This window comes from Cervus canadensis, chromosome 28 (assembly GCF_019320065.1).
Source record: "Cervus canadensis isolate Bull #8, Minnesota chromosome 28, ASM1932006v1, whole genome shotgun sequence".
Classification (NCBI taxonomy): Eukaryota; Metazoa; Chordata; class Mammalia; order Artiodactyla; family Cervidae; genus Cervus; species Cervus canadensis.
Genome location: NC_057413.1, coordinates 10,955,569 through 10,968,137, shown reverse-complemented (window position 1 = coordinate 10,968,137; position 12,569 = coordinate 10,955,569). Strand labels below are relative to the sequence as shown.

General features: G+C 48.5%; 1 protein-coding gene across 3 annotated transcripts in view; it reads right to left on the bottom strand.

Annotated features, from left to right (window-relative positions):
- Positions 1–12,569, bottom strand: part of GMPR (guanosine monophosphate reductase) — a 59,512-nt gene that overhangs the window by 45,697 nt on the left and 1,246 nt on the right. For all 3 annotated transcript variants that reach the window (XM_043450030.1, XM_043450028.1, XM_043450029.1), the window contains exons 2-3: positions 5,423–5,542; positions 1,834–1,917 (exon numbers count right to left, since the gene is read on the bottom strand). In XM_043450030.1, coding sequence (XP_043305965.1) covers positions 1,834–1,917; positions 5,423–5,542 — 204 coding nt within the window. The remainder of the gene's footprint in view (positions 1–1,833; positions 1,918–5,422; positions 5,543–12,569) is intronic.

Genomic DNA, 12,569 nt, shown 5'->3' with positions numbered 1-12,569 from the left:
GCTAACCACACCACATTTCAAACTTCCCAGGTGACGCTAGTGGTAAAAGAAACTGCCTGCCAGTGCAGGAGATATAAGAGATGTGGGTTCAATCACTGTGTCGGGAAGATCCCCTTGAGAAAGGCATGACAACCCACTCCCGTATCCTTCCCTGGAGAATCCCATGGACAGAGGAGCCTGTCAGGCTACAGTCCAGAGACTTGAAAAGAGTCAGACAAAACTGAGGCAACTGAGCACTTCGTACCACATTTCAAGGTCACTCTTGCATTCTGAGATGGCCCACACTCTGTGGTATGCATTTCTTTCAAATAAATCCGCTTCTTACCTATCTCTTTGGGCCTCCCAGGTGATATGAGTGGTAAAGGACCTGCCTCCCAATGCAGGAGACATAAGAGATGTGGGTTTGATCCCTGGATCAGGAAGATCCCCTCGAGAAGGACATGGCAACTCACTCCAGTATTCTTGCCTGGAAATCCCTATGGACAGAAGAGCCTGGTGGGCTACAGTCCATGGGGTCACAAAGAGCTGGACACAACTGAAGCCACTTAGCATGCAGCACACCTATCACTTTGTCTCTCACGGAATTCTTTCTGTGATAAAACATCAACAACCTGAGCTTCCTTAGGTCCTGAAACCCCAGTGTGTGAGATCAGTTGAAAGACCATGGGTTTGGTTGGGTTTGAGTCCCAGCCATGTGGGTCCAAGTCCCAGTTTGAGGTGAACAGTTTCATTTCCAAGGTTCATTCATGTTGTAGCATGAATCAGTACTTTATTGCCCTTCTTAGCTGAATATTCCACCCTATGGGTATACTAGGTTTTGTTTGTTCATCAGCTAGACACATGAACCATTTGGCTACCATGAATAGTGCTACTATGAACATCCGTGTGGGCTTCCCTGGTGGTTCAGATGGTAAAGAATCTGCCTGCAATGCGGGAGACATGAGAGACCTGGGTTCAATCCCTGGGTCGGGAAGATCCCCTGGAGGAGGGCACAGCAACCCACTCCAGTATTCTTGCCTGGAGAATCCCCCTGGACAGAGGACCCTGGTGGTCTGTAGTCCATGGGGTTGCAAAGAGTCGGACATGACTTAGTGACTAAGCATGCATCAGTATCCCTGTATAAGGTTTTGTGTGAACATATATTTTTATATCTGTTGGGTCTATTCTAGAAATAGAAGTTAGGTGATACGGTAACTCCTATGTTGAACCTTCTGAGAAATTACCGAACTGTTTTCCAAAGCAGTGGCACCATGTTACATTCCCACCAGCCATGTCAGGGGGTTCCAATTTCTGCACATCTACACCAACACTTTGTATTATCTGCCTTTTTGATTAAAGTCATCCTGGAGAGCATACTGTTTATTCTGCGCCATCATATTCAGCTCCAATTATAACAACTTATTATAATTAGATGATTTTTCTAGATAAAAGGCATGTTCGGAATGGACTCAATCCCTGGCAGGACTGACCCTGCTGGGACCTCCGCAAGCTCTCATGACAAAACACTTCACTTTCCAAGGGGAAAAAAATATGCTCCTTACAGGTAAATCATCATATTTTTAAAAAGGAGTACAGAACAGGTTTCCTTGGCAAATTCCTAGCAACGATCAAGGGCTGTGGGTTCCCTATTGCCTTCCCCAATTTCTCTTTGGGATGTGTGTCTGTTGTTACTGTTCGGTTGCTAAGTCGACTACAGCACGCCAGGCTTCCCTGTCTTTCACTATCGCCTGGGAGTCTGTGTGTCTATCTGCTGCCAACTCAAATCCTTTTGACTACCCTGACATTTCCCTTCCTGGGCAACAAAGGTCATTTATAACCAGGATAGAGTCTTACCTGCAGGCATTCTGGGTGATTAGCTGCAAAGAGCTTCCAGTCATCCAGGGTATAATGCTTGTGAATCGCTGTAAACATGGAGTGCTAGGAAACAAAAGGGAAAGGCACCATTAGGACGAGAAGTCAAGGGAGCCCCACCCCGCCTTCCTCCATATGGTGAGGTCAAACCACCAACACAAAACCATCCAGTGTTCCAGCCTCTCACGCTTCATTTGCTTTGAGTATGCTCCGAGGGGCCCCAAACAGAGGAAGGTGTAACCGGGGAAATCACAGGACCATTCTAATCTCATTAGCCAACACAGCATTCAAGATTGAGGAGGCAATGCCAAGAGGCAGGGGTGGGAGAGGAGGAGGGAGGGTTCTGAGAGCTCTGGTCCAGCCCACATGTGACAGGCCAAGAGCAGCAGAGGGCTGGTCTCCTGCTGGTCAGCAGCACAGCCCGAAGGCAAAGTGATGCTTCTTCTTCTCGTTCAGTCGCTACGTCATGTCTGACTCTCTGCGACCCCATGGACTGCACCACACCAGGCATCCCTGTCCTTCACTCTCTCCCAAAGTTTGCTCAAACTCATGTCCATTGAGTCGGTGATGCCATCCAACCATCTCATCCTCTTCCATTACCCACTTCTGCCCTCAATCTTTCCCAGCATCGGGGTCTTTTCCAATGAGTCAGCTCTTCGCATCAGGTGGCCAAAGTATCAGCGCTTAGTGATGCTTAGTCAACCCAAAAGAACCTCAGCTTCTACCTGAAAGCTTCTCTTTGTGTTCACGACCTAAGCATTTCCTGTTAAAAGCTAAACCCATCAGGCAGCTGGTATTCTTGAGGGAAGGAAGTACACAAATCCTAATTCTAAAACTATGACCACCAACCCAGCAAGGGTTTACTGAACATTTATTTTGCACAAGAATTTTGCATACATTATTTCATGTACTTCTCAGAACAACTTTGTACAACAGTAACTTCATAGGCAAAGATGGGGCTTAAAAAACTTACATTTAAGAAATTTAACCAATGATTGGCCAAAAAGTGGGAAAGGACAGAATCAAACTCAAATCTGAATGCAGAACCCAGGCTCCTCCACCTCCTGTATAGGGGCCTCACTCCTAACTTCTCTCAGTCTATCTCCCCCATTAAAAAGTTCTCTGACTTTAATGATGCAAGGAACTAACTCAGCATTCTAGAAATGGAAAATTCATAGGACCCACATATGATTAGCTATTTTCATTTATGGAAAGTCTCTCCTGTGCAAATGGGAAGAGCCTAGCAAGTTCTCTGTTTCTCATGAAACAGTAATCTGATATGTGAATTAATCAGGGCTATTAATCCCTCCCTGATTTCATGCACTTTTACACAAATACATAATTCATGAAGAGCAATGGCTGATCACAGCAAAGTGAGGGAAAGATAGGGAGGAAAAAAAAAACCACAAATTCCTTTTCCAATTAATTTGTTAGCCTCCGGCCCAAAGCTCAATGGGGGCTGAGTGCGGACAGACGATGCAACTGATCCTGGACTCAGACCTCAGGCAGACCACCCCCTACACCATTTGGTGAGTTCATAATTTGTTTGAAAATCTTCCTTCTAATCACTGGCTAATAATGAATCCCAGCACCTCCTGAGGTTAGACGTGCTGCCCACAGCAAGAAGCTCTTTCAACTAATTGGATTTATCTTTTCACTTGGCAGGCATTGTCTATGGAAATAGATGCACAGGCTCTGAGCATCAGAAGCACACATTTCACATCGATGATGAGTTAAGATGCACTGAACCTTGAATCCAAATGCAGACACAGATGTGTGAGATGAAGTTTCTGCCCACAGTAACTTTGCCTTTATTTTCCCAAGCCCAGGATATGACTCCCTTGACAGGCAGAAAGATAGCAGCCGGCTCCAGGGACCCTGAGCTTGTACTATTATCTGCCAGTGTAAGTTGGGAGGCAGACCCTTTATGCTGGAGTCAGTCTGGGTCTGCATCTCGGCTCTATGTCTATTTGCCTAAATGCCTTGGGCCAAATGACCTCTCCTCTGTCTCTGCCTTGGTTTCCTCGGAAACCAACTGGTGGAGCTGTGACCTCCTCATCCACGTTCCGTCCAGTGCTTGGCACCTAAGTTTTCTATATTGTGATATAATAAATGTTATAGAACAAAGTGATTCTGTCTTTTTAAAGGTGCTGTCACTCTTCTACTAAATACGACACTTCTCTAATATTCCAATATGGCATGACGTCCAACTTCGTTTTGTATCTCTAATTTCCAAAACTATCACAGGAATTTTCAAGGAAGAAATGGATGCAAGTCTGAAACTGAGCAGGGTCCTGTGAGGCTCCTGGGCCCAGCTTTTCAGTGCCCCCCCCATTGCTTTGATTATAGGAAACTGCCTTTACTCAGCCTCCATGACCTTCCCTGAGTTCCAACTGGCAGATTCAAATAGTTACTAATTAGGCAAAGGAGGGGAGCCCAAGGAGTAACAAACAGTGAAGAGCAGCCTGGGAGCAAAGTCCTGCTTCCCCATCAAAGGATACACATGACTGTATCTTTGAGCTATTTTGCAGATACTGAAACACCTTCCAGGTGGGAGAAGTTAATGATTAAGGATGGTATGCTGCCTACATTCCTGATGGCTCAGCCAGTGCAGGAGATATCAGTTTGATCCCTGGGTTGGGAAGACCCTTAGAGAAGGGATGGCAACCCACTCCAGTATTCTTGCCTTGAGAACTTTACGGACAGAGAAGCCTGGTGGGCTACCGTCCAGGGGCCGCCAAAGAGTCAGACACGACTGAGTGACTGACACTACTTTTCATGCTGCCCACAAGCCTGTAGACCATAGACAGTTGGACCTGAAGGTTGAAAACACTGACTCCTACTTACCTCACCACCAACCCATCAGAAGAATGTCTGAGAGCTGATCACACCCTCTGAACAATGACTACACAACTTGTCACTGTCTTTCCCAAGTGCAGACACACAGTTTTGAAGACGTTAGTCCATTGTGTCCCCCTTTGTCTGGCAAAGCAATGAGTGTGTTAGTTGCTCAGCCATGTCCAACTCTTTGCGACCCCATGGACTGTAAACCCAGGTTCCTCTGTCCATGGAATTCTCCAGGCAAGAATACTGGAGTGGGTTGCCATTTCCTTCTCCAGGGGATCTTCCCGACCCAGGGATCAAACCCAGGTCTCCTGCTTTGCAGGTAGATTCAATGGCAAAGCAATAAAGCTATCCTTTTCTACTTCACCCAAAACTCCCCATCAAGGGATACACATGACAATATCTTTGAGCTATTTTGCAGAGACTGAAACACCCTCCAGGTGGGAGAAGTTAATGATTAAGGATGGTCTCCAAGACTTGATTGGCATCAGTGTACAGAGAAGCTGAGCTTTGGGCATCAGATCTAGACCATCTCCTTGAATGCAAAGTCCCGACTCCACCTACCTTCTGATGGAAGAGAGAAAAAGAAGGGCCTCCAGCAACAATCAGACGCAGAACCAATTAGTGTGGCCACAGTGAATGACCTGAAATGTCTCACTTTTCTCCTCTCCCGTGTATGACAAGCTGTCCAGTGTGAGCACCAGAGGGAAACAGCCCACTGTCCTACCTGTGACATCACCACTGCCATCTCAAACGTCCCCACGGTGTCCATGTTGGCCACAATGATGGGAATCCCCGAGTAGGTCTGCTTCGAGTTCCGAAATGTGAAGGTTCGCTCAAGGTCCACCTATTGCAAGAGGGGAAAGAAGTCCTTGGTTCTTTATGTAATTGGGGCAGAATTTCTAGAGTTTGGAGTGAATGAAAAGACACAAAGGAAGTGTATGTCCCTGGGTCCTCTTAGGGGTTGGGCCAGGGGTTCCAAACACAAGCGAGTCCCTGAGGAAATGGAAACACGGGTTGTTACCCAGGTGCAAAAACTGAACCCGGATCCTTCTGATCCTCAAGAAACCAGGTCAAGGCACCACGTGTTCTGCCATCAAGCCCAGCCTCCAAATTGGAAGCTCTCTCCTTCAATGGCCTCTCCCATCCCCCCGGCCACCTTCTGTCCCCAGCCTGCTTCATGCCAGCCCCAAACACCCACACACAAGTTACCGTTCTCCACTTCTGGAGGGACGGTTCCCCTTCTGGGAAAATCCACTCCAGTCTTCCCCGCCACCCAAGGCCCTCCCTTTAATTCCCACCTCTGAGAGAACCAGGCACTCCACCTTCACCCTGCAGTCAGCTGCAACCCCCATTAAGCCCTGTGCCCTTCAGCCTTCTCCACTGTTTCATGACTACCAGCATCTTTCAAAGAGAGCCATGTCTATGCACATGACTACTGGTTTCTGATTTGCAAACACAGCTCCAGTTCTACCCTAATTCCAACCTCAGGGTATTTATGACTAACTCAAGAGATCAGGAATCCAGAACGAGAGCAAGGCCAGGAAGGCGGGCTCAGCAAAAGCAGTCAGTAGGGCCAGGTGTTCGCCAAGAGCTAGCAGAATCAAAATCATGGCTTTATCCCGGGGCAGATCCCTGGCTACCATACAAAGACAGTCATGTATATGCCCAGATGCACTGCTCACCCTACGCCTGCTCTGCTCTTATCTAAGGACCTACACACACACACCACCACCAGGCTCCACTTCCCAGGCTGGTTTCTGGCTGGGTTTGGCCAATGGGGTCCCTGGTGGGACAAGGGAGGAGACGGGCCTGGGTCCAAGCAGAGTAGTTCTGCAGACCCCCTCAGCCATGGCCTGCTGGGTCATGGTTCTAGCTCACAGAGTGATCCCAGGCCTTGGGACCCTCCCCTTTGGAAGTGGTTTCTCTGCAGTCAGTCCCTGGTATCCCCTCTGGCATCTCCACTGAGCCACACTGCCTCTTATTAAATTTCCTGTTTTAAATATTCAGTCCTGTCTGTTTCCTTAGTTGGACCCTGCGGGACACAGCCCCTCGTGGAAGGGGGCGCTTCCCCAAGGAGAACTGGTAGCGCAAACCCAGGTGTGAATCTTAAGCTGCTGCAAGAATCTGGACCCACATTAATCCCGGCTTACTAAGGACCATGGCAATAATCATTTCCTACCAGCGTTTATCTAGAGCCTTTTATTTTTCATTGGAAGTAACTTTCTTTTTTTTAATTACTTTTTAATAAAAATTGCTTTACACTGTTGTGTGGGCTTCTGCCATACAACATGAATCAGTCATAATTATATCCTCCCTCCCCTCATCCATCCCATCCTTCTACGTCATCACAGAGCGCCAGGCTTAGCTCCGTGTCATATAGGAATTTCCCACTAGCTAGCTGTTTTACACATAACAGTGTGCACATGGCTTCCCTCATAGCTCAGTTGGTAAAGAATCTGCCTGCAATGCAGGAGACCTGGGTTCAATCCTTGGGTTGGGAAGATCCCCTGGAGAAGGAAATGGCAACCTGCTCCAGTATTCTTGCCTGGAGAATCCCATGGGCAGAGGAGCCTAGCGGGCTACAATCTATGGGGTCGCAAGAGTTGGACACGACTTAGCGACTAAACCACCATCACCACCACCAGTGTATACATGTCAATGCTACTTTCTCAGTTCGTCCTACCCTCCCCTTCCGCCGCTGTGTCCACAAGCCCCTTCTCTACATCTGTGTCTCCATTCCTGTCCTGCAAATAGGTTCCTCAGTACCTGAGTCAGTTGTAGTGAGGTGGATGTACCTAGGGCCTGTTACAGAGTGAAGTGAGTCAGAAAGAGAAAAACAAATATTACATAGTAACACGTATATACGGAATCTGGAAAAAACGGTACCTATGAACCGATTTTTAGGAAGTAACTCTCGCTTTGCCATCAGCATGTCAAGACACCAGGGGACACCTAGGTCTTTGGGGCTTTTCGCATCTCCTGCTCTTCTACACACAGAAGGCTTCCTGAGCGAATGAGGTCATCAACACGGCGGCACCGGCCTTAAACAGCATCAGTTGAGGGGAAAAGAGATGCTGTGACCGCGGGGGCACTGGTGGGAGGCAGCACATCCCTTTTCCCCACTTCCTTTATCACCATGCTTGGTTCTACTTCAGCGAAGCAAGTTCGCTCTGCATCCTAAAGATAACTGATGGGAACTATTAATTGCACCCTTCTGGGCTGCTAATGGCCCTCTAACATTTTGGCTCCGCAGGCTCACAACAATCAGGATTTCTTGGTCTCAAATTACTAATACTGCTTCCAAGATGCATGGGAAGAGCAGCTATGCTCTGCACCCAGCTGAGCTCACAATGGTTTTTTTTTGGGGGGGGGGCACTCCAAAAACCTATAGGCAGTAGGCAAAAAACTGTTCTCCATAGAGGAGGTCAGCCTTGACAATGAACTCTTCCCCTCATGTCTAGTCTCTTCCACATGGCAGAGTCTATGCAATCCTTAATTCTAGGAATGAGAAATAAAATATCTGCTCCGACCTTATGTACACAGAAAGACACACACACAAACACACACCCAAAAACAGACCAGTTGTTTACTGAGAGAAATATTTTAAATATCCTAGTCACCAGAAACTAAACTTGGCATTTAATCTGCCACAGCTGGTCAAGGCACCAAATATAGCACCTCCAAACTCCCTCTCTGCTAAGCCTGATTTGAAAGGGCACATAAAGTAATAAGCCACCCCTCCTCCACCTCAAAAATACACGTTTCCACTGCTCTTGCTTCCCTGGTGGCTCAGACGGTAAAGAATCTGCCTGCAAGGCAGGAGACCCAGGTTCAATCCCTGGGTCAGAAACATTCGCTGGAGAAGGGAATGGCAACCCACTCCAGTATTCTTGCCTGGAGAGTCCCATGGACAGAGGAGCCGGATAGGTGATAGCCCATGCAGTCGCAAAGAGTCAGACACGACTGGGCAAATAACACACTTTCACTTTTGTCACAGTCAGTCCTACAGCCCAATGTTTGAGAGCCCAAAACTACAACCAGAAGCCCATCTACCACGTTTCTAAATATCTCAATGTCATGAGCAACGTATAAGAAGCTGATACACAAATTTTGCTCTGTCCTCCTTCCTGGACAACAGTTTCATTAAGGGCCTGGAAAGCACTAGAACATGGTGTCATGGGAGCCGGTCCTGGCCATCTCTTCCCACACACATCCTTTTGTGCACACAGGGACACTTCAGCCTACATGCTAACCTCCATGTCCACACATCTATCCCTCAAACAGCAGTGACCTGGCCACTCTCTGAGATAAAGAGGCGAGCATCTGAGCAGCATGGCTGGCCCTTAGAAAACACACCTGGAGAAGATCCCCCACGCCCTACCCCCCTGCCCTGTGCAGGCCCTGGAATCAGTTCAAAGTCATCTGGGCAGGAAATCCAGGATCCTGAGTATCTAGAGCACGGCCCAGAGGGAAAGGCCCAGCCTTCAGCTCTGTCCAATGAGGAGGGGACAAAACTGGGGTCTGGGGCAGGGGCCTCTTGCCTAAACCTATGGATGGTGCCGATTAAAGCAGTTCTCTGACTACGTTACTCAGTACCGGTCTCACATGTAGACTATAAGTGCAGGGGCAATGCCTTTCCCCTCTGTGGTCCGAGTGGCTCAAAAAGGGTGCAAATAATTAGTGTCTGGCTAAAGGTAAGGATGGGATTGTGTTTTGGCTCCCAGCCTTTCAGGGTAACATGTGGTGGGCCCCAGCCCGGCCCTCTGAATGTGCCTGGTCCCCTGGATGTTTCACCATCAGGTGTCAGGATTCAGGGAAGCACATGCAGTCGCATACCACCACAAAACCATGGTGCTCCACTGTGCGAAGGCTCCAGTGGCCAGCCCCCGGCACCTGTGTGCACATCAGAATCACATATGATGATTTCCAAAATACACATGCTCAATCTGCCCCAACTTCATAAATCAGAACCTTTGTGATGGAGACAATGTGTGTATTTAGGAGTGTCTTCCTAGGTGATTCTGATGCATTCATGAAAAGCAAGCCTAGTCAAACCCTCCAATGTTACAGAGCAACATTTAGACAGGCTGTTACAGTTGGAACTGTCTCTCCTCCAAAAGGCATTGAAATACCAGCCATCAGTTCCTGTGAACATGACCTTTTTGAAGTTAAGGTCTTTGTGTGTAATCAAGGTAAGATGAGATCATTAAGGTACGTCCCACTCCAGTATGACTGGTGTTCTTATAAAAAGGGGAAATTTGGACAGAGACACACAGCAAGGGAGAATGCTGATTGAAGGGGAAGGCAGAGACTGGAACAATGCTTGCAGCCAAGGAACATCCAGGTTGTGTGTCAGCAATCTGAAGGTAGGGGAGAGGCAAGGAAGCTTCTCCCTCAAAGCTCTCAGCAGGAACCCAATCTGTTGACATCTTGACCTGGGGCTTCCAGAACCAAGAGATAATAAACCCCTGTTGTATGAGTCAGCCAGTCCATGGTACTTGGTTATAGCAGCCCCAGCAAGCACAGAACCCAGGTAATAACACAATTGGCTCAGAGCCTGGAAGAACCCAGGTCTCCTTTCCTCCAGCCAATCTCCTCTCTACTCTGCCATGGTCTTGCTCCCCTCAGGCCAGCCTGCTGTCCACTGAAGTTGGACCAGAACTCACCGGAGCTGGTCCATTTCTCACTGGGCCTCTGGTGAGAAAAAGACTACAGTCTTTAGGAGACTCATTGGGTCTTGTCTTCTCTGTCCCAGCCCCAGTGACCAGTTTTCCGCTGCAAACTCCTTCACTGTCTGACTTCCAACATTATAGTTGTGCCGTGAGGTTTGTGATTTTCTTTAAACATCTTACTGGCGTAAGGACAAGGGTGGGTCACTGGAGCAAGGAATGGGTCCCAAGGAAGAGAATTCTCAGGCACTCAGGGATGAGGTCACCCCCTCAGTGTGTCGGAGGCCCTGCCCAACCAACATGTCACTTCCTCTGAAAATATACCTAAATGCAGCCCCGCGGCCCTCCATTCTTGTGGCCTGAGGACTTGTGAAGACAGGAACACGGACAATGCCGGGACAGTTGACGATGACTGTGGATGTGGTACAACCACAGAAAGGTCACCTGGCCTCCTGTACCCTCAGCCTCCGGGAGTTGATCTCAAGTTCATTTCATGTGACACTTGTGGCAATGCCCTGGCAGGAGCACTAGACCTGAGTGGGAGGGCACCCCGCCTTTCTCTCCATTTCCTGCTCACTCGCCCGGCGGATCCAGCAGCCGGCCCAGCTCTGAGCAAAACTGCTGCAGTGATGAATCTCGTCCACAGTCACCAGGCTCCCTTCCCAGCCAGACTGCTCTCGCAACCGGTGTTTGCTCTGCTGGCTCCACTCACCTCTGCTTTCCGCTGGGCTCAAAGTCCGGCCATTTACCATTGAGTTTCCCATTTACATTCAGGTATCTCCGTGCCTGGGGGCATACACTTCGGGATTCTACCTGGTCTTACAATGCAAAGTTTTCTTTTGCCTATGGGAAACTTCAGGCATCCACAGCCAACTGAGCATGCCTCGAGAAGGGGTTAGCGGTCCTCCTAGATCCCTCAATATCAATGAAGCAGGCAGTCAGGGGATGGGGGTGGCCAACAGGCGGCTAAACCATGATGGGATCCAAATGGGCTTTCCTGGTGGCTCAGACGGTAAACAGTCTGCCTGCAGTGCAGGAGACCCGGGTTTGATCCCTGGGTTAGGAAGATCCCTTGGAGAAGAAAATGGCAACCCAACCCAGTATTCTTGCCTGGAGAATCCCCTGGACAGAAGAACCTGGCAGGCTACGGTCCGTGGGGTTGCAAAGAGTAGGACACAACTGAGCAACTTCACTTCCTAGATCCCTCAATATCAATGAAACAGGCAGTCAGGTGATGGGGGTGGCCAGTAGGCAGCTAAGCCATGATGGGAACCAAACGGAAAGGCAACGCCAGTTAATTCAGGTTTCCAGGAAGGGAGCTGGTAAACTCCCACAAACGTGGAAATATGAAAACACTTCTCAAGGGCACTGAGATCTCACTGCTGTGTGTGCCTGTAGATTGCAATGTATCATGGGAAGCTGGGACATTAACAGCTTCAGTCAGCCCAAATTATGAAACCAAATGACCCAAGACAACCTCATACTATTCCCTGGAAAAGGGTAATTCATTCTAGCGCAGGAGAAGAAGGGGGTGACGGAGGATGAGATGGTTGGATGGCATCACCGACTCAAGGGACATGAGTTTGAGCAAACTCTGGGAGATAGTGAAGGACAGGGAAGCTTGCAGTCCGTGGGGTTGCAAAGAGTCAAACACGACTAAGCGACTGAACAACAACAACTAACAAATTCTGAATGTTTTTACCTTTACAAGAGGTTTCCTGCTTCAGAAAATACACATAATACATCCTTGCTTTAAATATGATTTTTCTCAAAACAACTTTTTCTTTACTAAGTGAATTGTGACCCAATATTTAGATTATTGCGGCCACCAAATTATTTGTCTGCCCCAAATCCCCACATCTCGTCTCAGTGTGGACTCAGGTACCAGCTACTGCTGAGACTTCAGGAGTCTGGGCCTGCCATCCAAGCTGTTCATTGTTCTTCTAAGTGACAAAGAGAAGGGCAGGAACAAACAGAGCTGACCAACCCAGAGTGAAAAGGGTTACTCATTCTCCGCCTCTTCCAGTCTGGGCTCCAGCTGCCAACCCTCCAGCTTGAGAAGGTGAGTTGATTGGTTCTGATTATTGGCTAAAGCAGGAGGCTTCTAGTTAATTCAAACAAGCCCTCAGCTGGCAGCACCAGGCACTGCAGTTAGGAATCCCAGCCCAGCGCAGGCAGGCAGGCAGGCAGCCCAGATCCTCG